The 23,979-nt window shown below is 40.0% G+C and overlaps 1 protein-coding gene and 1 long non-coding RNA gene across 3 annotated transcripts in view; both read left to right on the top strand.

Annotated features, from left to right (window-relative positions):
* Positions 1 to 23,979, top strand: part of LOC132535856 (uncharacterized) — a 442,232-nt gene that overhangs the window by 146,266 nt on the left and 271,987 nt on the right. The gene's annotated exons all lie outside the window — the stretch shown is intronic.
* Positions 9,002 to 23,979, top strand: part of MSN (moesin) — a 161,431-nt gene continuing 146,453 nt past the window's right edge. Inside the window, exon 1 of one of the 2 annotated variants that reach the window (XM_007537006.3) lies at positions 9,002 to 9,248. In XM_007537006.3, coding sequence (XP_007537068.2) covers positions 9,237 to 9,248 — 12 coding nt within the window. In that variant the 5' untranslated portion in view covers positions 9,002 to 9,236. The remainder of the gene's footprint in view (positions 9,249 to 23,979) is intronic. The other variant, XM_060183300.1, reaches the window with a different exon arrangement.

Raw genomic sequence — 23,979 nt, 5'->3', positions numbered from 1 at the left:
ACATGGCAGAATCTGGAAAATCTGGCTCATAGAGCCCTCTATCCTACCCTTCTCTGGATGTCTTATGTTATGACTGGCCAGTTGTGTTTTGTGAGTGTGTTGAATGACCAAAAATTTTTGTATGACCCATCTGCTTAGAGTACTCTAAAACTTAATTGACTTTATATAAAAATATTGGACACAGCCAAGGTCTCTGGAGACGTCCAGAAACATTCCAAAATTTTTTTTCTCTCTTTTGATTTTTTATATATAAGTCTTGGTATATATAAAAGTGCTTAGTCTTAAACTGTGTGAGTAAAGACGGATCTAAATTTGTTTTTAAAATGATATGTTTTCATTACAAAAGTTTTTCTCCTCCAGTGTGTTATAACTAAATGTTTATGGGTATGTTTTGAGTTTGGTAAACACTAACTTAACGGTTAAAAGTGTTACCTTGAAGGTACATTATTACCAGACAAGGTAAAATGAATTTGCTAAAAGTAACTAACTATTTAAGGTAAAGTCTAAATATTTAACATGACAATACATCCCCAAAACTAAAATAAAAATTCTCTATACAGGGTGCTTTTTGAGGGCCCCCAAAAGTGCCCTGTAAGCTATCTTGTGTAAATTAATCCACAACAAACCTGGCATCAATATGACACTGTAAATGTTAAAACCATTGTCACTAACATGTGTTAACTCTCTATGTAACCGGAGTCTGTTTATAGTCCAAAGTAAAATGGTTAAAAAATCAATATATATTTCAACTAAAATTGGTCTGAAGATCCTGCTGTAGAGACTGCTACAAGAGGTCACATTAGATGACCTTTAAACAAAAGCATAAAGATACTTAAACCAATTATAATCACTGAGTTATCAATTATAGTAAACCTCTAACTTGTTACAAGTTTTTTTTTTTTTCACCAGTAAGTGATTACAGCTATCAAGCCTTCACATGAAGAATCATCTGTTCATATGGTAAGGTATTAAACTATAAAAAGTTCCTCCATACAAAAATTATGTGAATTAACAACATTCACATATTCTTCTACACTTAACTGGTGTATCTCGTCTTGCCACTATAGGCCCGCCAAATGCCTAAGCTCAATTAAGTAAAAATAAATAAATAAATAATAAATAAATAAGGGAATATATATCCCCCAATATTCAGTTGGCTAAGGCACCAAACCTCTCCTTCTATAAAAAATTCAAATCAGATGCCCTGCTAACCACGGGAAGCAGATTGTTTGTGCTTCTTTCACAGGAATCCTGGGAAAAGCCATCTGGACCCCTGCACACCCTGACATCACCCACTAGATGGCATGACTACAGTGGCACCCCCCCAAAAAAACCCTGGATGTCACCTGACGCGACCTGAAGAACCTGATTCACAGACTCCAAGGACAGAGCTTTTTTACTGCCAGTCTGCCCTTCCTGCTTCTGCTTTGCCTGTCACCTTTTGGCAGTTCCAGCTCACTCTCTACAGAAAAGCGGAATTCCAGCAGCTGACCTTCCTCACGCAGGGTTTCATCCCCTGGCATTTCTCCCCCTACTTGCCTACTTTGGACTGACACTTCTTTTGGACTTGCTGGTTTACCCTTTGGACACTTTACACAATTTTTTACAGCAGCTTCCTTCCCTTCACACTGCTGGCTTTTCAAAGACTGACACTGAGTAGTTCATAGACTTTACAAACTGTTGCCTTGAGGACTATAAAATGCCAAATAGCCCCTCTGCTTGGCAGGCCATGCCCTCCCGCCTATAGGTCCTGCCCTTTGAGGCAGGAAATGGCCCCTCATTATGAACCCTTCCCCCCCGAGACAGGAAACGTTCCTTTGCTCAACAAGCCTTCCCTTGACATCACACTGGCCCTTACTGCTCCCCTACTTGTCCCTTCCTGTTTTGTTATATCATTCAGGTTTATGCCCAAAAGGTTTCTGCTCACCCCTACTATTCCTCTGTCACAGATAGAGTCTTTTACAGACATTGAACCATCTTAATGCGATGACTAGATAGAAAGATAGAGTAAGATGTAGAAATACTGTGAGGAGATGGTTGAGCCTGGCAAAGTTTAACCTATGAGATGAGTCCCTCCAGGTAAGTCTCTGTCTCTAAAGAGGGGTTAAGCACAGGGGGGACACATGAATCTCACAAGGTTGGCGGCCATTTAAGCCTTCCCTCCCCCACAAAAATGTTCTACATCTTCCCACCTGAACATGGCATTCCTTAAAAACATTTCAGCCTGCTCCAATCTATACATTTCCTTACTGTGTCAATTAGATATAAAAGAAAAGGGGGAGATGCTGTGCAGATGTCTCCTCAAGGCTCTGCCACTCTACACAGAGTATTATGGTACTTTCAGGACTTTTCCCAACCAATCCTGTCCTGACATGTCACTCCAGGGTGTTGACCTAAAAAGCCCGCCTACTCTCCTTCCCCTCACTCACTCTCTCTTGCTTGGTGGTGACGTAGCAGGGTACAGCCATTTTTTGGCTGGCTCCACGTGGCCTGAACCACCCGTCTGACCCAACAATAAAGATTTTTGTTCCCTCTGCGCTTGGATTCTCTCTCCATCACATCCCGCCACCATGTCAAGCGACAAGAACTCAGTCCACATATGTACAGGCAACTCATATATGACAAATGGGCTAAATCTGCCATTTGGGGAAAAGAAGGTCTCTAGTAAATGGTGTTGGCAGAATTGGACAGCCACATGCAAGGAAATGAAACTAGACCATCAATTAACACCATATACCAATATTAACTCAAAATGGATCAAAGATATTGATATTAGACCTGAAAGTATACACAGAAGAACATACTGGTGAAAAATTTCATGGCATTAACACTAAAGGCATATATGGAAACTTCACCTCATGGACAAGGAAAACAAAAACAAGATTGAGTAAATGGAACTATACCAAATTAAAAAGCTTCTTCTTTTTAAAATTTTTATTTATTTCCCTTTTGTTGCCCTTGTTGTCTTTTATTGTTGTTGTAATTGATGTAGTTGTTTTTAGATAGGACAGAGAGAAATGGAGAGAGGAGGGGAAGACAGAGGGGGGAGAGAAAGATAGACACCTGTAGACCTGCCTCACCACCTGTGAAGCTACTCCCCTATAGGTGGGGAGCTGAGGGCTCGAACTCGGATCCTTATGCTGGTCCTTGCGCTTTGCGCCACGTGCACTTAACCCGCTTCACTACTGCCCAACTCCCAAAAAGCTTCTATACATCAAAAGAAAATTCTGTAAGAATAAAACAGGAAACCTAGCTATGGGAGAACATAGTCACACACCATACTTCAGAAAAGTGGCTGATATGAAACATCTATAAAGAAGTCATATAGCTCAACAAAAAGAAAAAAAAAACCTAATACAAATGTGGGCAGAATTTATGAATAGACAGTTCTCTAAAGAAGTGATATGAGGGAGTTGGATGGTAGCACACTGGGTTAAGTGCTTGTGGCTCAAAGCACAAGGACCTGTGTAAAGATCCTGGTTAGAGTCCCTAGCTCCCCACCTGCAGGGGAGTCACTTCACAACCGGTGAAGCAGGTCAGCAAGTGTCTATCTTTCTCTCCCCTCTCTGTCTTCCCCTCCTCTCTCCATTTATCTCTGTCCTATCCAACAACGATGACATAAATAACAACAACAATAATAACTATAACAATGAAACAAGGGCAACAAAAGCGAATAAATAAATATTTAAATAAATAAAAAAGAAGTGATATGCACAGCTCTTAGACAGGCAGAAATGCTCCAATTCACTCATCACCAGAGAAATGCAAATTAAAATCACATTGAGATACCACCTCACACTTGCGAGAATGGCCTTCATCAGCAAAACAGGAGACAATAAATGTTGGAAGGTATGTGGAGAGAAAGGAACTCTCTTATACTGCTGGTGGGAATACAAACTGGTACAATCAGTATGGAGCACAGTATGGTGAATCCTTAAGCAAATACAGATGGAAATACCTTATAATCCAACATTTCCACTCATAGGCATTTATCCAAAATAAATAAACACTCATGTTAATAGCTGCATTATACACAATATCCAAATTTTGGAAGCAACCAGAATGCCCTTTGACAGATGATTGGATAAAAAAGTTATGGGACATGTACTCATTGGAGTAATACTCAACAATATAAAAGATAATTTTATATCATTTGGGATAAAATGGATGGAACTTGAAATCATTATGCTTAGTGAAGTAAGCAAAGAAGTAAAGGAATATCACAGGATGGTTTCACTCATGTGGCATGTATAGAACTGAACACACATACTTGAAACAAACAACCAAGCAAAATGCAACCCATATTTAGACTGTGGAAAACTATAGTGATTACCTAGAGGGGAGAGGGGATGGCACAGATTTTGGTGGCAGGAAAGGTGTGAAATTTTAATCCTATTGATTTATATTCTCATAAATTACTATTAATATGACATGTTGGGGGGAATAAATTTACTACTTCAAGTTCTCTGACTGCCTAGACCATAGCCCTATATACAAATATTTGCTTTTGCCTAAACATATTTTAGATCTTCAGGATGATCGAACTCTGAAAATGGGCTTAAATTGTTCAAGGAGCTCTAAAAATGTATCTTCAACTATAACTCTTCAAACATCTAAGTCAACTACAACTTTAAGCCAGACAGATCTAGACCATTTGGCCCTGTAAGTATCTAAAATACAAAGATGTTTAGATACCACTAATAGGGTACAAAGCATAGTGAAGTTTAGTATACTACTATAGATACTAACCATTAGATTATCATAGAAAATAAACCCCTCAGCTAACTTGGTTATAATAATAATGATAATAATAATAATTTATTGATATTCTACACTCTTTCTTTTTAATTTTATTTATTTATTTATTTATTTATTCCCTTTTGTTGCCCTTGTTGTTTTATTGTTGTGGTTATTATTGTTATTGATGTCATCATTGTTGGATAGAACAGAGAGAAATGGAGAGAGGAGGGAAAGACAGAGAGGGGGAGAGAAAGATAGATACCTGCAGACTTGCTTCACCAGTTGTGAAGTGACTTCCCTGCAGGTGGGGAGCCAGGGGCTCGAATGGGGATCCTTACTCCAGTCCTCATGCTTTGTGCCACGTGCACTTAACCATCTGCACTACTGCCTGACTCCCATTCTACACTCTTTCTAAGACTACAAGAAACCCCTTACATTCTCTTTATGATCTTCATTTCTCCTAGTCCTGGTACCTCTAGGACTATGCCCATACTTCTTAATATTTCTTCTCTGTGATTCCTTAATGCAAAACCACCTCTGTCGACTTCAACCAAATTGTTACTGGTGCTACCATCCCACATGATGCTGTTACTGAATTTTTACTGTGGACTGCAACCAGAGATACTGAGCCTGAGAAGTCAACCTCACAACTCTCGTAATCCGATGAGATCTTTCTTTACACATGAGATTACCTATATCTACGTTAGACAGCACATCTAAGTAACAGAAACCAGATATAGGAAGGAATTACAGATGCCAGAATTCTTACATTCTGCACCCCCAAAACAACCGTGATTCATACTTTCAGTGGGGGGAAGTGATAGGAAGAAGAAGATAAGAGTGCTCTCAACTCCAGCTCCATTAGTACCCGGAGAAAGAGGAGGAAAAGGAGAGGTATGTACAGAGGTAGTATTGGGGTCATGGGTGGCTTGGAGGGGAAGAGAGAATTGGATCTGGAAGAAAAAGGTGGCAATTATGTAAATGTAGGCAGATAGTGGTAGATATGATGGTTGGCCCATGTCTAGAAACTTAGGGGAACTGAGGGGTTTGAGTGGGGAGACTGAAGATTCAGAACTCTGGTGGTGGGAATGGTGTAGCATTATACCCCTGCTGACATATAATTTTGTTTGTTTTTTGATAATTTTATTATTTATTATTGGATAAAGACAGAGAAAAATTGGGAGGGGAGAGGGAGATAGAGAGGGAGACAATGAGAGACCCCTGCAGCCCTGCTTCACTACTTGTGAACTTTTCCCCCTGTAGGTGGGGATCAGGGGCTTGATCTGGTTCCTTGTACTGAACCAGGTGTGCCATCGCTTGGCCCCATGACATGTAATTTTGTAAATCAATATTAAATCACTAATAAAATTTTTAAAAAGAGCTCACCAAACTGAACATCAACAATAAATGACCCCATCCAAAAATGGGGAGACGATATGAACAGAATATTCACTAAAGAAGAGATACAAAAAGCCAACAGACATACGAAGGAATGCTCCAAGTCATTGTCAGAGAAATACAAATAAAGACAACAATTAGATACCACTTCGCCCCTGTGAGAATGCCATATGAAAGAAAAGGTAGTAACAAGAAATGTTGGAGAGGTAGTGGGGATAAGGGAACCCTCCTTCAGTGCTGGCTGGAATGTAAATTGGTCTGGTCCCTGTGGAAGGCAATCTGGAGAGCCCTCACAAGTCTAGAAATGTACCTCACCCATATGATCCAGCAATTTCTTTCATAGAGATATATCCTAAGAAGTCAAACACTCCCATAAAAAAAAATCTGTGTATTCACAGAAGCACAATTTGTAATAGCCAAAACCTTGAAGCAACCCAGGTGTCTAATAATAGATGAGTGGCTAAGAAAGTTGTGGTATATATACACACTGGAATACTACTCAGCCATTAAGAATAATCAATTCATCATCTTCTCATCTTGGATGGAGCTGGAAGGAATTCTGTTAAGTGAGATAAGGCAGAAACAAAAGGATGAATATGGGATGATACCATAGACAGAAGTTGAGAGCAAAGAATAGAAAGGGAGATACAAAGCACTATTTAGGCTGGGTTTGGAGTATTGCACCAAAATAAAAGACTGGGTGCGGGCAGAGGCTCATTTTCAGCTCCACTGTAGGGGAAGAGGTATAGGGACACAGATCTTTGGTGTTGGGGATGGTGTTAATCTATAATCCTGTTAATTTATAATCCTACAAATCACTATTTATTTGATATGTCAGAGGAAAATAGAATGAATGGCTAGAGTTTTTTAAATGCATAGGTTTCAGTTTTAGTCTAAAATAATTATTCAAATTTGTAAATTGATTGGATTTGGACATTGGGTTTAAACTGTTAAACCAGTGAGACTTGTTTCAAGTCTTTCTTGGGTCCAGATGAACAAGAATGAGGGAATTAGTGAATTATTCTAACTTCATGTATAAAAAAGAATCATGACAAGTTAAGGAAGATGACTGATTATCATTGCCATGCCTGTGTTGTGACTTCTGGGGAGTTCTGCACTTTTATTGGACTATTTCTTAACCTTAAGGAAATGGTTTGAGGGAGGTGGGCTCAGTGGGTTAAGCGCAGGTGGTGCAAAAGGCAAGTACTGGCATAAGGAAATGGTTTGGACAGGAAAAACTGTTTACCCTAGCACATGTGAATTAATTTTGACACATTGACTCATGGACACTAGTGAGCTGGGAAGACAAAGGAGCAAGGAATATGACTGTCTCTTGGGTGCGAATGTAAGATCAAAATGTATGCAACTCCTCTAGACTTATCCATTGTCTTCAGGAGTCTGTTTCCATTCTTACCATACATCTCCCCCCCCCCTCCAGTAATGTCGGAATGGGAAGAAACTTTAAAGACCCAGAAATTCAGTCCTTTCTTATTACAGAGAAGGAAGCAAATCTAGAGAAGGAATGAGACTTAACTAAGGCCTCACAGTTTTCACAGAATAAATTCATAGCAAAACTGTCCTTAGATGTCAAATATTCTAACCACATCTCTCACATTTTCTTTCCACTACTTCATTGCATTATGTTGTACCCAATATCCCTGAAGTAGGGGTATGTGATGTCATAACTCATAAGAGATACTCAGGATATACTTCTACTCAGTTATCAACAAATAAGAGAATAAAAAAAAGGTTCATGACCAGTCACTTTCAAACAAAAACTCAGATTTAAACTGGTCACTTCTGCAGTCTAGAAAACTGATGTTGTGATACTGTGACCTTTACAAGAAGTACAAAATTAACAGTCAGACACACTCATGAAGTGGTGCATACAATCTATCAGAGAAAGCATCACACAAATCAATGTTTGAGAGGAACTAAAGGATCAGGGGACTGATGTGAAGAAGGTAGAAACTGGAATTTGAAGTAAATAACCTGAATAGAATTCAGATATATGGTAAAGAAACCCAAGACTGATGAAAACAAGGGTTAAATACAGACCAGGAGGAAATGTGGTGGGGTAGCATCTTATAAAGTGAAGTAAAAAGTTTATAAGAAGTTTTAGTGGAACCTGGGCACTTCAGATCTCCCAGGAAGAATAGATCTGTGTAACACCAAGGAATAAAGTTGAGTCCTGAGGACAGACATTTCAATATAAAACTAGTGAAGATACACACTAGAAGAGCTTTTCTTTCTTTCTCTCTTTCTTTCTTTTTGTTTTTGTTGCTCTTGGTTGTTTTTTTATCATTGTTGTGGTTATTATTGTTGTTGGATAGGACAGAGCGAAATGGAGAGAAGAGGGGAAGACAGAGAGGGGAAAGAGAAAGACAGTGAAGTGACTCTCCTGCAGGTGGGGAGCCGGGGGCTGGAACCAGGATCTTTAAGCTGGTCCTTGTGCTTGGAGCCATGTGCGCTTAACCCCATAGGCTACCGCCCGACACCCCCCCCCCCCCCCCCCCCCCCGCCAAAGAGCTTTTCAATAGGGCTATTTTTAAATAGAAAGGCAAGTTTTGACATTTAGCTTCCTCCCTTACAATCTAAAGCATGGTCAGGATGTACTCTGAGGGTGCAGCCTTACTTGTGTGTGGGACCATACGCTGGGTGATGAAGAGGCTTGGCGCTGTGAAATGGTTGAGCCAGGTGGACTTAGGTCAGGGGTTGGAGCCCTTTCTAGAGTCACTCAAACCCAGTTATCCCCTTAGGTGGCCAATGCAGCTCCGCTAGACTGAACAGGGCGGGGCTAGGCCTGAGGTCCTCAAGGAGGCGGGCACTAGGGCGGGGAGTGGTGCGGAAGCTTCGCCACATAAAAGAGCTGATGGTGCTGCTAGAGCGACTCTTCCTGGGTGGGGTTTGTGAAGTTCTGACCCGTTAGCAGGAAGCTGAGCTGTCTCCCTGAGGCTAGCAGGGATCCTAGCCCGAGCGCCTCCCCCCCCCGCCCCGCCCCGCCATCCATCCCGTATCCAAGCGGTGTGCTTACGTGCTCAGTCCTGTCCTACTACTGCCGGACAAACTTCTCCAACTCTGCCACTTTTGCCGCCACCATGCCCAAGACAGTGAGTGCTGGGGTTGGGATAAGGGCGGGGGCTTGGGGCACTGGGGGAAAAGGGTGGGGTCTGTGGAGATCGGAGAGCTCTCCTTGATTCTCTTAGCCCATAGCTGTGGAAGTCTAATCTTCGCCCCTGCCCTCCAGGAATTCTACTCCCAAGACCATTGCTTACAGTGGGCGAGAGGTGGGAATGGTATTCTGGTCTGGTGTTCCCTTGGGTGGGGGTTGGGAGAATTTCTGGGCTAGAAATGCGGGATAGGGCGTGGCCCGCTTAGATTCCAGCAGTACAGATGCTATAGTTGAGAAGACGTCCTGTGGGCCTAAGATCTCTAGCCTCTAATATATCTTGGGTGCAGGGGATAGGACTCTAAGGAGAGCATTTCCCCTCAGTGCAAAAGTTGGCTCCATTCTGGATTCAGGCTGCCACAGTTCATCAAAAAAGGCCCTTATAAACCAAAAAGAAAGGAAAGAGGTGGGAATTCTCAGGGCAGATCCCACACCCCACTTTAGCTCTTCCAAAGACTCCTCAAATAGCCTTAGCTATTTCTACTAGGATGGCATAAGGACCTTGTGGAAAGACTCATGAAAGCTATTTGTTTTTATCAGAAGCTCTGACACTTTAAAAAGCACCAGTCTGAGGTGTTCCTTACCTCCAAGGGTAGAAGTCTGATTCTTTCCTCAGAGGACAAACCTTTCTATAGTGGTGTTAGCTTCTGGCATCTAGTCTCAACACCACTGGCTGTTATGAAAACCTTCTAGGAGTGGGGCCTACAGATCCACCAGGGTTATAGGTTAGAGAAACTGCCGATTATTGAATTGTCAGAAAAATCACAATGTATTTTTCTACAGAGTCTAGGACATTCCCAGAAGGGAAAGGGGGATCCCCCCCCCCATCCTGCTTTTGTGGTAGTGGTAGTCTTGTCAAATGGTACCAGGGGCCCTTTCCTCCCTTAGGCCTGGTCCTTAGTCCTGAGTCCTAAGTTCTGAGTCCTTAGTCCAAGCAGCTTGTTGAACCCTCTCCTCAGTGCTTTCTGAGACTTGTAGAGCTGAGAGAGTGACTACTGGATTTTGGGTGTGTATTGAATTGTTTGCTAAGTTGCTCTGTGCCAGCCTTACTGCAAAACCATTTTTGCTATTCTAGAACCCTGTTCTTTGTAAATAACAATATTTTTTAAAGCATTTGTTTTTATCATCTCTTTTGAACTGTTGGTTGTTGGGACTTTTCCATGCTTTTTCTTAGCCCCACAACCCCCCCTTCACAAACTGGTATAGTTTTGCAAAAAATAAGGGGGGTGGGCTCACTGTTTCTGACAACAAAGAAGATAACAAAGATTTCCCAAGAAATTTATTTTTTGAATTTTTCTTTCTGTGTGGTAGACTCCTTAACTCCTCTTAGAATGTGACTGACTAAATCAGTGGTTAGGTATTTGTGAATAGGCTGAGTCCCATAATTTTTCAGCTGTGAGCTCAGTTTCTTGAAGTATGTTAAGGCTTCTGGATCTGTGTTCAGTTGACTTAACAGAGGCTGTGTGAACCATTTATTTTTGTTGTTTTTATTATTACTGCCATTCCTAACATTGCATGAACCACTGAAGTGGCACTAAAGCACAACTTGGTAAATAGGAGGCAGAATCTCAGTCCTTTAATCCATGAAAGTAGTCTTTCCTGCAGACTTCCTGTTGGCTGAGGCAAGGGATCAAGAATGGAGATTATGAGTTACGGTGACTCTTTGGATTCTACATCTCTTCATTGCTTTGGTCCTGTGGTATATTTGGATCATTGTGAAAGCAGAAATGATAAAGACAAAAGAGAAACCATCTTGGGCATTTTCTGTAGATTTCACTTAAATCAGTGGTGACATTAACTGGTGTGATAACTTTATATGATATAGTTAAATTTGTAAATTATGTGTAATGAACTCATTGTAAGCACAAAATAGGGCAAAATATTACTTCACTATCACAGAGCACAGTAGTTAGTTTGCACTGTTACAGATATCACTGCAATTAACTCATTGAGTGTCCAGTTAGCTCCACTAGGAAAAGAGAGAGGCAGGCTGGGAGTATGGATCGACCTGTCAACACCCATGTTCAGCAGGAAAGCAACTACAGAAGCCAGACCTTCCACCTTCTGCATCCCACAATGACCTTGGGTCCATACTCCCAGAGGGTTAAAGAATAGGAAAGCTATCAAGGGAGGGGATGGCATACGGAGTTTTGGTGGTGGGAATTGTGTGGAGTTGTACCCCTCTTATCATATGATTTTGTCAGTGTTTTCTTTTTATAAAAAATAAAATAAGAGTATCTTCAAAGACTGGCAAGACAGTTCATCTGGGAGGGTGACTTTTTTTCCTTGCTTGCAATTCAGACTCAGCCTACCGACCATGCTGGGGGAAGCTTTAGTACTGTTATATATTTTTCCTTTCTCTCTCCTTCCCTTTCTCTCTGTATATATATATGTGTGTGTATATATAGATGTACATATGTATTTGTACATATATATGTGTATATATATGAAAAAGTTGACATGAAGTGGTGAAGCTCTGACAATGAATAAAAAAAAAGAAAAATAGAAAAACCCTTTGAGAGAAGAGGGGCTGATACAGAAAAAGGGCTTTCATAAGACTCTTGAAGACAAAAACTAATTTATATTCTTTCATGTCAAGCTTGGGGAAGTTGCTCTGTGTCAGATATAGTATTTTCTGATATTCTCTAACTGTGTATAACAATGACTTATTATGTGTTCTTTTCTATTTTTTAATTATTTTATTGGAGGATTAATGGTTTAAAGTACAGTTGTTGACATATAAACACAATATCTCATTTCATGATGATTTGTGTGTGCAGAACACTCTCACTCCCAACTTATCAGGACCCACTCCCCCACACACACACCCAACTCTCTTTCTGAATTCCTTCTCCATAGTCTTTTGCTTTGATGCAATTCTCTCCTTTTTTTCCTCTCAAAAGACTGATTTTTGTGAATGACAGAACTGGAATGGAACTTTAGAGATCTGTCTCTTTAATTCCAAATCCAGTTATCTTCGGATAAGAATAGATGTATTCTGTTTTAATAATGTATTCAATAGTTCAATAAAAATTTGTCTAGGTTCCTTTGTATCTTCTTATCATTCTGTCCACCTGGCAGTTTTAGCCTTAGGTTCCCAGAAAATTGCTGAAAAATTGACATAATTAAAGGTTGGGAACTGTGTGTACATTTTTCCTGATTCATGGGATATTTTCCCTGTTATCCTACCACACTCTTCTGTTCTCAAAGAAAAGCAATACTAGGGTGATCTGTTTTGTGACAATCCATTGACCAAGTGAAAGGAGTGGCTGACTTAGTTCTTCATTCCTCCTCCCAATTTGTGCTTGATGGAGCTGAAAAAATTTCAATTCTAGTTTCCAGTTTGAGAGATAGGAATAGTTATTCTTCAGAGTGTTAGCTCAGGACTCCATTGGCTTGGAAGGAAAGTGAATGTTAGGAAATGGCAAGTAAAACTTCAGAATTTTATTTGTTCTTCTCTTTCTTTGTAAGCACATTTTATTTTTGTCCTCAGTGAAGTGGAAGTTTACATAAGTTCTTTCTTCAGGCCCACAATCTTCCTAGGTATCCATACTATCATACTATTAGTAAGTACACTCTAGGTACACTGTTATTCTTGAGAATCCTGATGGTATACTTTCAAGCATCTCACATTAATATTCATTCCTAAATACATTCTTTCCTCAAACATTGGGTGCCTTCTATATGCCAGGGATATGCTATGCTATACTGGAAATACAAAGTTAAACAACAATTGTTACAATGTGTCTTCTTGTCCTATACTTCTGTACTGCTATATCTTCACTGTGTTAACTTCAGTATGGAGAGTTTCTAACATGTGAGTTGCTTTACAATGTAACTCTGAGAAAAACAATGACATGAATGATCTCAAGTCATTGGAAGAGGAAAGGATTATGCCTTTCTGCTTACAGCCAGTGGAAAAACCAAATAACACTGTATTGTATGACTATTGATTGACTACAAAACCATAAAAATACTAAAAGTGCTATTTGTTGTTATCCCCCTTTACCCCTTCACTCACTGCCTGGTTCCTGGTAGCATGCACTCCTTGTAAAGTTATTCGGGAAGCTATAAGATCATGATACAATTTTACTTTTTACTTCCTAAGTATAGTAGCTAGGCAGACCTTGTGGAACTAGTGGACATAAACCATTCTTTGAAGGTATATACCCCCAGTGAGCTGAGGGTTAGTTATTGTGGATGCATCTTTTTGTAGAAAGAGAGGCAGAGAAAGAGTGAAAGAGACCATTAACATTGTTTCTTCTCTTAGGGTAAACTGGAGCTTTCTCAGTGCTAAACATTTCTTTACCTGGTTGGTATGGATTATCAAGGTTTCTCACAAGTGTTTAGAACCAATAAACAACTAAGATAGCCTTAAACATTTTGTGTGGTTTCCTTTATTGATAGATGTAATGAAAGCATGTCAACATTTTCCTTTGTAAAAGAAAGATTAAAATTGAACAAACCTTAAAAAAAACATTTTAGGTTATTCTTTAAGTGGCAACAGCAAAGCCCACAAAACAAAATTATTTTTAATGCACTGGTAATAGGACTGTTGCTATCATTCAACTTGCCTAGCCTTTTGGCCTGCTATTGTAGGAGAGGACCTTTGTATGTCTGCCTTCTAAATGGCAATCACTGCAAAGTGCTTAGTGTTTTCTCTCAATACTGGGACTGAATTGACCATAATGTTGTTGGCAAGAGCACATCCTACTGAGTATGAAGAACTGACCTCAGATCTTACTTTAAATGGATATAGTTCAAATTCTTACTGTAAGTTGGAGGACTCTGTAGCACTTAATGGGAAGACAAATTTTTTGTTTGTTTGTTTCAGCTAAAAGTAAAAACATCTTTGTGCACTGAATTGAGGTAAGAGAGAAGACAGCCACATTTCACTGCTTAAAACTAGGTCTTATTGTTATCAGAGTTTTTATGAAGTAAAATTTATTCTCCATATTCATAACTGTAGGGTTCAAAAATGTGTTGGGGTCGCATAAAGTTTGTAATAGTTTTTAAAGAACAACTTGATTTTGCTGTTCCAAAATTGGTTTTCTCTGGTTCAACTTTCCTGTCTTAAAAGGACGACTCTCTCTAGGGGAATCTGCTTACAGAGAATTATCTCTATGATGGTTATTTATTTATTTTTTTTAAAAGACGGTTAGGGGGCCAGGTAGTAGTGCACTGGGTTAAGCGCGCATAGTATGAAGTACAATGCCGCTCCCCACCTGCAGGGGGGTTGCTTCACAAGTGGTAAATCAGTTCTGCAGGTATCTGTTTTTCTCTCTCCATCTTTATTTTCCCCTCCTCTCTAAATTTGTCTCTGTCCTACCTAATAAAAAATATAAAAAATAATGGCCATCAGGAGCAGTGGATTCATAGTGCTGGCACCAAACCCCAGCAATAACTCTTGGAAGCAAAAAAAAAAAAAAAAAAAAAAAAACTGGCTATAGTAGAGTTCCCCGTAAACAGATTTTGTTGTGACAGATTTTGTCAGTGAATTCCACAATTCTTTTAGGTTCTCAGAATGATTTTTATTTTTTTTCTCTTTCTGTTACTCTTCATGCAAGTTCCCTTCTTTTCTTTTCCTTTTTAATATTTTGAAGGGTAGTACATTTGATTGAGGGCACATGTTAGCATGCACATGGACCTAAGTTGGGTTCAAGTCCCCACTTCCACCTGCAGGTGGAAACTTCACAAGTGGTGAAGCAATGCTGAAGGTGTCTCTTTCCCTCTCTTCCTCCTTTCTGTCCTATCAAATAAAAGAAAAAAGGAAGAAAGACGACCACCTGGAGCAACAGATTCTCATGAAGGCATGATAAGTGCTTTCTTGAAAGTAAGTTGATGAGGTCAGGTGGTGGCGCACCTGGTTGAGTGCACATGCTACAATGCTCAAGGACCCAGGTTCGAGCCCTCGGTCCCCACCTGCAAGGGGAATGCTTCACAAGTAGTGAAGCAGGGCTGCAGGTGTCTCTCTGTCTCTCTCTCCCTCTGGCACTCCCTTCCCTTTCCATTTCTGGCTGTCTCTATCTAATAAATATTTTTAAAAAGTTTAAAAATGGTTTTTAAAAAAAGAAAGTAAGTTGGTCTGAAATGAAGAAAAGCTTGAGATACTGATTAACTCAAGGGGAGCCACAGAGAAATACTCTGAACATAGATAAAGATGTTTATCCTAGGGTCTGCTAGTCAGCAGCTCTCTCTCAATTAGCAAACATTCTGAAGGGAAGTTGGATGGATTAGCAAAAAATAAAATTTGTTGCCTTTACCCAGATAAGTATGTGGGAGAGTTCTTCCTTTACTTATCCTTATCAACTAAACCAAAGAATATAATTTAGTGTTTATCCTTAAAGCCAGTAGTTTAAAGCAGCTTCCAGTGGTAGGCATAGAGTGCATGTCCTTCTTTCTTTTTCATATTTATTTATCTTTTTTTTTAACTTCAGTATCACTTTATGGTATGCATTTATTTCATGCATAAAACCCTGGGTTTACTCTCCGGTACCATATAAAAACACTATTGACAAAAATGATTGGAACTCTGTGGAAGGTGGGTATTATGCTTTGTTTCACACCTACAAAAATACATAATTAAAATTGGGCATATGCATAAAACCATGGTTCAAGTCACAGGATCACATATAAAACAATTAAAAAAATTGAGTCCTTCTTCACCATCTTGCTTGGTGGGTGTCGTGTGTAGAAAGCTATCATGGGGAGATAGAAATTGTATTCACGTGACAACTGTCTTATAAATCATTATTTCACTAATAAAATGATAAATAGTACTTTATGGTGCATTTTTTAGGTCTTTCTACTTGCTTTCTGCACTTATTGAGTCTAAGTCTACTCACTGCAGACTGTTGCACACTTTTATTTTAAGGTATATATTTTCCCCTAATTTATGTATACATATGTGCATGTGCCCTATGCCTTGGTCCCTGGTCTATAGGGTCTGTAACTTTGTTAGGGAATGTGCCCTTTGAATGGAACTAGGGGGTTCTATGAGTTAGGGAAGGTCTCACCAGAGTATTGGAGTTGACATCTCAGGTTTGACATCCCTGGATATAGTCGGAAGTGAAATATGGCGAGGTGGTACTGGTTGCTCTGATTTGGTTGAGATGAGCAGATGCAGTAAAAAATGGTAGGGATCAAGAGAAGTGTAAAAGAAAACAGGGCGGGAAGATAGATAGCATAATGATTTTTCAAATAAACTTTGAAGCCTAATGCTCTGAAATCGCAGGTTCAATTCCCAGTACCAACATAGGCCTGAACTGAGCAGTGCTTGTCAGACCTTCCACCTTCTGCACCCCATAATGACCCTAGGTCCATACACCCAGAGGGATAAAGAATGGGAAAGCTATCAGGGGAGGGGATGGGATACGGAGTTCTGGTTGTGGGAACTGTGTGGAGTTGTACTCATCTTATCCTATGGTTTTTGTTAGTGTTTCCTTTTTATAAATAAATAAAAGCCCCAAAGGTTCCAGCAATGGGAGAAATATGGATTTTAAAGAGAATGAGAAAGGTTCCTTGCTGTATTAGAGTGTAAGAAGTCAACAGATAATTATTATTATAACCACCTGGTCCTGGACTTTTGTTGTTGGGGAGATTCTTAAGTGTTTTGATTTCTTTGTCTGTGATCGGTCCATTTAGGTTCTTCCTGGTTCAGTTTTGGAAGGGTATATGTTTCTAAGAATTCTTCCATTTCTTCCAGATTCTCTAGCTTGGTGGCATGTAGTTTAGTTGTCGGCAGAAACTTCACATGATTTTTTGGATTTCTGTGGTGTCTGTTGTAATATCCCCTCTATTGTTTTCAATTGTAATTATTTGAGTCTTCTCCCTTTTTCTTTTGTGACTCTGGATAAGGGATTGTCAATATTATTTAATTTTTCGAAGAACAAACATTTGACTTCCTTGATCTTTTGTATGGTTCTCTTATTTTCTTTCTTTCTTTTTTAATGGTTATTTATAAAAAGGAAGCCCTGATAAAGAACATAGAATAAGAGGGGTATACTCCACACAATTCCCACCACCAGAACTCCATATCCCATCCCCTCCCCTGATAGCTTTCCTATGCTTTATCTCTCTGGGAGTATGGACCTAGGGTCATTATGGAGTGCAGAAGGTGGAAGGTAATTGCTTCTGTAATTGCTTTCCTGCTGAACATGGGCGTTGACAGGTCAATCTATACTCCCAGCCTCTCTCTTTTTCTGGTGGGGCGAGGCTCTGGGGAAGTGGAGCTCCAGGACATATTGGTGGGGTTGTCTGCCCAGGGAAGTTTAGTTGGCATCATGGCATATGTTCATATGTATCCATAAATTAGGGCAAAATATATACCTGAAAGCAAAAGTACAGTCTTCAGTGAGTCAGTATATGCACGAAGCAAGTAGAAAGACCTAAAAAGACACCAACTCATCATCTGCAGTATTTCAGCCTTTATTTGGCTTTATATGTTAACTTTTTTTTTTCAGCCAACTAGGTTCCAGATACTACCAGAATCTGTGGTCATGAGTAGGAATGTACCAAGCTGCCTCAGTTTCAGGACCCATCTTACTCAAGTGGAGCATAGTATGTTGTCCAGCCTCCCTTCGGAGGATGGAATGTTCTCTGCCGTTGTTGATCCACGTTGAGGGCAAGGTCCTATGGGGGTCCACAAAGTGGTCTATTGTGTTGTTCCTGATAGAAATGACTGTTAACAATGGAGAGAGGGATTTATTTGAAGTCTAGGCCCATCATGTCTGTTTGGGAATCTCAGGACTCCCCAAATAGGGCCCCAGCTGTTAGGATTGCCTAATAGTGACTAAAGAGTTACCATTAAAGTATGCCAGTCTCTTGCCCTTATTCCGCTTATGCAGTCTTTGCTTTGATAAGAATAGCTTGGGAATGAGTAAGAGAAGTATAATAGGAAGTAGGTGAGGAGGGTATCTAAGTCTAAGTAGACACAATTTCATTAGGAAATTTATGGTGTCTTTTTAGGTCTTTCTACTTGCTTCGTGCATATACTGACTCACTGAAGACTGTACTTTTGCTTTCAGGTATATATTTTGCCCTAATTTATGGATACATATGAACATATGCCCTGTCCCATGGGACCTTGTCTATATCTAGGTTTTGGGACTTTATTAGCTTCAGAGATGAGATGAGATCGGGTGTGTTCAGGGTGGTATGGCTGTAGACTTGGGACTTTATTAGAAAGTGAACTACCTGAAATGGAATTAGAGAATACTATTAAAGGAAAGGTCTCACCTGAGTAATGAGGTTGAAGGGCTGATATTCCATGCCTGACATCTCTGGACACAGTCTGAAGTGAAGCATTATGAGATGAAACTTTTTGTGTTGATTAGGTTGGGATCAATGGATGCAATATCATTTGGTATTAATTGAGAGAAGATGCAGGAAAGTGAGCCCCACCCTAGAGGTCCCAGGACTGAGGGAAATATAGACTCTATAGAGGAAGTGGGAGGTTCCTGCTGTCTTAGAGTTTAAGAAGGCAATAGATGGGATCAGGCATTGGCGCACCTGGTTAAGTGCACACACTACAGAGCACAAAGACCTGGGTTCCAGCCCCTGGTCCCCACCTGCAGGGGAAAGCTTCATGAGTGGTGAACCAGGGCTGCAGGTGTCTGTCTCTCTCTATCTCCTCCTTCTTGATTTCTCTGCCTCTATCCAATAATAAATAAAAATATTTAAAAAAATAAAGAGGGCAATAGATAGTTATTGCTGTAATGGAATTATTTGGCAATTAGGTCAACTTTGAAAATCTCATTAAGATTTGCTGTATCATACACAACATTGTTGGTATGCTTCTGGATTCTGCTTGTGAAGCCTTCTGTGTTTATCATCACACTGGGTTCGCTTGTATGGCTTGCGATGTGTTCTGTTTGCATGTCCACTGTTGGCTGGGCACCCCCCTGCCTCTGGGACATTGGTTTGCCCCCCCCCCCAGGACATTCATTGGGTTTAGTACTTGCTGGTTCGTGCTTTTTCCTTCTCCTCGCCCCCTACCTTACGTATTTCCTTTGTTCCTGACTTTTCCTCCTGAGGAGAGAGATGCACGACAGAACTGTGTTGTGATTAGAAGAGATTAGTTTTATGAATTACATCTCTGCTCGTGAATAAAGATTGAACTGCATTCTCAGCTCAGCCATGATTCCCTGGTCGTCTCTGTCTCCCTCCCACGAGGCTAATCCGGCACAACATCACCGTAAATATGTCATTTGACATTATTTGTATACAGCTGTGTCTTACAGATTAATTCCGCTGGTTGCACTGTGCTCCCTGGTGTAAGCTTTTAAGAGAGTCAACATTTCAAAGACTCAGCCTATGTGTATTAGAAAGTTTGAGACATTCAATCAACTTTCCCCTCTCATATTAATTAAATAGTGATTTATATGAGTACATAAACACCATTCCCACCACCAAAAGAATGTCTCCCATCCCACCCTACCCCCTCTACCCCTCACCCCAGTGAAGCTGAGTATCCACCCTCACCCTCAACCCAGAAATTTTTACTTTGGTGCCCTACTCCAAACTCAGTCAAATTCTGCTTTGAGTTTCCTTTTCTGTTCTTCTTTCTCAACTTCTGTTTATGAGTGGTATCATCACATACTCGTCTCTGTCTTTCTGACTTAGCTCACTTAACATAATTCCTTCTAGCTCCATTCCAAGATAGGTCAGAGAAGGTGGATTCATTGTGTTTAATAGTTGTGCAATATTCCATTGTGTATATTTACCACTGCTTTATCAGCCATTCATCTGTTTCTGGGCACCTGAGTTACTTCCAGGTTTTAACTATGATGAATTTTGTTGCTAAGAACATAGGTGTACACATATCTTTTTGGTTGGGTTTTACGGAGTCCTTAGGGTATATCCCTAGGAGAGAAATTGCTGGGACATATGGAAGGTCCATGTCTAGCTTTGTGAGAGTTCTTCACACTGCTCTCCATAAAAGTTGGACCAAGTTACATTCCTACCAGCAGTACAGGAGGGTTCCTTTGTCCCCACAACTTTTCTAGCATTTGTTGCTGCTGTCCTTTTTGATATATGCCATTCTCACAGGGGTGAGGTGGTATCTCAGTGTTGTCTTTATTTACATTTCTCTGACAATTAGTGAACTGGAGCAATTTTCCATGTGTTTGTTAGCCTTTTGGATCTCTTCAGTAGTGAATGTTCTGTTCATATCTTATGCCCATTTTTGAATGGGATCATTTGTTTTTTTGTTGTTAAGTTTGGTGAGCTCTTTGTATATTTTGGTTATTGGTCTCTTGTCTGATGTATGGCATGTGAAGATCTTCTCCCATTCTGTGAAGGGTCTCTTTGTTTGGATGATGGTTTCTTTGGTTGTGCAGAAACTTTTCAATTTGATGTAGTCTCATTGATTTGTTTTTGTTTTGATTTTTCTTGCAGTTGGATTTGTATCATCAAAGATATCCTTGAGGTTTAGGTGAGAAAGTGTTCCATCAATGTTTTTCTCTACGTATTTGATAGTTTCTGGTCTAACATCCAGGTCCTTAGTCCATTTGGAGTTGACTTTTGTTTCTGGTGAGATAAGGTGGTTCAGTTTCATTCTTCTGCATGTTTCAACCCATTTTTCCCAGAAAAAATTTATTGAAGAGAGCCTCCATTCTCTAATATGGTGGGCCCCCTTATCAAAGGTTAGATGTCCCTATGTATGGGGGTTTAGTTCTGGGTTTTTAATTCTGTTCCACTGGTCTGTGTGCCTATTTTTGTTCCAGCACCAGGCTATTTTGATGATGATGCCATTACATTGCCATCTTTTTTTTTTTTTTTTTTTTTTTTTTTTTACCAGAGCATTGCTCAGCTCTGGCTTATGGTTGTGTGGGGGATTGAACTTGTGACTTTGGAGCCTCAGGCATGAGAGTCTCTTTGCATAACCATTATTATATCTACCCTCCAATGGAGCCATTACAAAATAGTTTGAGGTCTGGGGGTGTGATGCCTCCATTTCTATTTCTTTTCCTCAAGATTGTTTTGGTGATTCTAGGTGTTTTCTGGTTCCAGATAAATGATTGTAGCTTTTTTTCTATTCTCTTAGAGATGCTTGGTGGAACTTTGATGGGTATTGCATTAAATTTGTAGACAGCTCTGGAAGAATATTAATTTTGATTATATTAAATCTTCCAATCCATGAGCATGCGATGTCTTTCCATTTCTTGATATCATTTTCTATTTCCTTGAATAGTGACTCATAGTTTTCAGTATACAAGTCTTTTATATCTTTGTTCAGGTTTATTCCTAGGTGTCTTATTGATTTTGTTGCAACAGTGAATGTGAGTGATTTCTGGATGTACACTTCTTTGAATATAGTGTTTGAATAAAGAAATGTTACTGGTTCAAGTTGAGGGCAAGGTTCTATGGGGGGGCCACAAAGGGGTCTATTTAGTTGTTCCTGATAGAGATGACTGGTAACAATGGCAAGAGAGATTTATTTGAGGCGCATTATGTCTGTTTGGGAATCTCAGGACTCCCCGAATAGGGCTCCAGCTGTCGGGGTGGCCTGATAGTAACTAAAGAGTCATCGTTAAAGTATCATAGGAGGAACAACATACTCTGTGCTATATATGAGGGAAAAGGGTTGATATTGGGGCAATTTGGAATGTTCCTATTCATGACTACAGAATTTGAGCTCAGATCTACAGGGATGGGGAGAACACATAGGCTCCTAAGCTGAATATGGGCCCCCATACCACACCAAATTGGTGGGGTTTACAGTCAACCATATTTATACCCCTTTCCCATATTAGGGAGCTACTCTCTTCCCTGATCCAGCTTTCTGGTGCTTTTGCCAGCCATGACAACCTCTACCCAGACAATAACTTGGATCCACCTGCATATCAGATTTCAGGCTCAGGGAAAAAAAAACACTAGCATAGCCACAGGCCCTTTGGAATATAACTAAAATATGCCTATTAGCTATCTACAAAATGGAGTACCCTTCAACTCTTCATCTGCACTATTATAGCCTTTAGGTTCATGATTGGTCAACAATTTGTTTGGCTTTGTATGTTAACTCTCTTTTCAGCCACCATATTCCAGATGCTAGCATGATGCCAACCAGACTTCCCTGGACAGAAAACCCCACCAATGTGTCCTGGAGCTCTGATTCCCCAGAGCCCTACCCCACTAGGGGAAGAGAGAGGCAGGCTGGGAGTATGGATCGACGTGGCAATGCCCATGTTCAGCAGGGAAGCAATTACAGAAGCCATACCTTCCACCTTCTGCATCCCAGAATGACCTTGGATCCATATTCCCAGAGGGTTAAAGAACAGGAAAGCTATCAGGGGAGTAAATGGTATAATGGTGGTGGGAATTGTGTGGAGTTTTACCCCTCTTATCCTATGGTTTAGTCAGTGTTTTTTTTTTATAAATAAAAAAATAAAATAAATGCCACTGTTTTTCGTGCACTGATTTTGTAGCCTGACACCTTGCTATACTGCCTAATAATATCCAGAAGCTTTCTGCTAGACTTTTAAGGTTTTTCTATGTATAATATCATATCATCAATAGTGAGAGTTAGACTTCATCCCTTCCAATCTTTATTCCATTGATTCCTTTCTCTTGCCTGATTGCCATGGCTAGAACTTTCAATACTATGTTCAAGAGTAATGTTGATAATGGAGAGCCCTGTCTAGTCTCCGATCTGAGAGGGAATACTTTCTTTTTTTGTTTTGATTATTATTATTTTATTTATTTATTATTTATATATCACCTCCCCTCCCCCGATACCATTCCTATATAGGGAAATGGGACATGTGTATATAGTAATATTAATAATGAAATAAAATAGTGTAAAATACTGTAAAATAGTGTAAAAAACCCTAACAGTCAGTCTGCTGTTTGGACCACTTCAGATTGCACGCAGCTGGTCCCCTTCCTAAACCAAGCAAAGACATCCAATTATAAGAAGCATCAATCAATCAGTCAATCAATCAATCAATAAATAAAACAGTAGCTACTTTTCCCCACTCAGCCCTGAGGCCCTGATTAGTCAGGTATTCTGACACTCAAATAGAGCTCCAGCCCCCTTCAAAAAGAAAAGGAAGAGAGAAAAAGGCTTGTAATGACACCCTTGCTAAGCCAGGAATCTTGGTAAAGAAAATAGCTCAATAGGAAGCCTGCTAGGAGAGGTTGGCCAAGTAGTGGGGCTGGTTCTGGAGTGGGGTTGTAGGGTGAGTTCAGAAATAGTCAAGTCAAAGATTTTCCTCTTTTTGTCCTTTTGGCCTTTGTTTGCCAGCTCAAGAGTGGATTATAGTTATCCTGACCCCACCCTCCTTATTTACCCTTTCATGGACACACCAGGTATCCTACACTCTCCAGAGAATCCCAGGTTGTAAGCTGCTTCCTTTTGGAGCTTACAGCAGATACTGTATCCGACCTGCCATTTTGGCTCTGCCCCCCTATCTATTGGTTTTTAAGAATTTTAAATGAGTTTAACTCCTCTCCAAATATCCATGCAGATACTCCTGAGATACTGAATAACCCAAATCAGTTCACCTTTTGAGAACAAATGTAACTTAATCTTTTTGCTTTTGAAGTTTTCTTTTTATCTAATCTGAAGTTATCGTCAATATCAGAAATACATAAATGGATGTAGAATTGAGCAGATCTTCCTTCTCATGTTTCTTTACTACTGTTCACACTTGGGTCATGGTAGAGATGGC

Source organism: Erinaceus europaeus, chromosome X (assembly GCF_950295315.1).
Source record: "Erinaceus europaeus chromosome X, mEriEur2.1, whole genome shotgun sequence".
Taxonomy (NCBI): domain Eukaryota; kingdom Metazoa; phylum Chordata; class Mammalia; order Eulipotyphla; family Erinaceidae; genus Erinaceus; species Erinaceus europaeus.
Note: the sequence above shows the minus strand (reverse complement) of the source record. Positions and strands in the feature narration are given on the sequence as shown.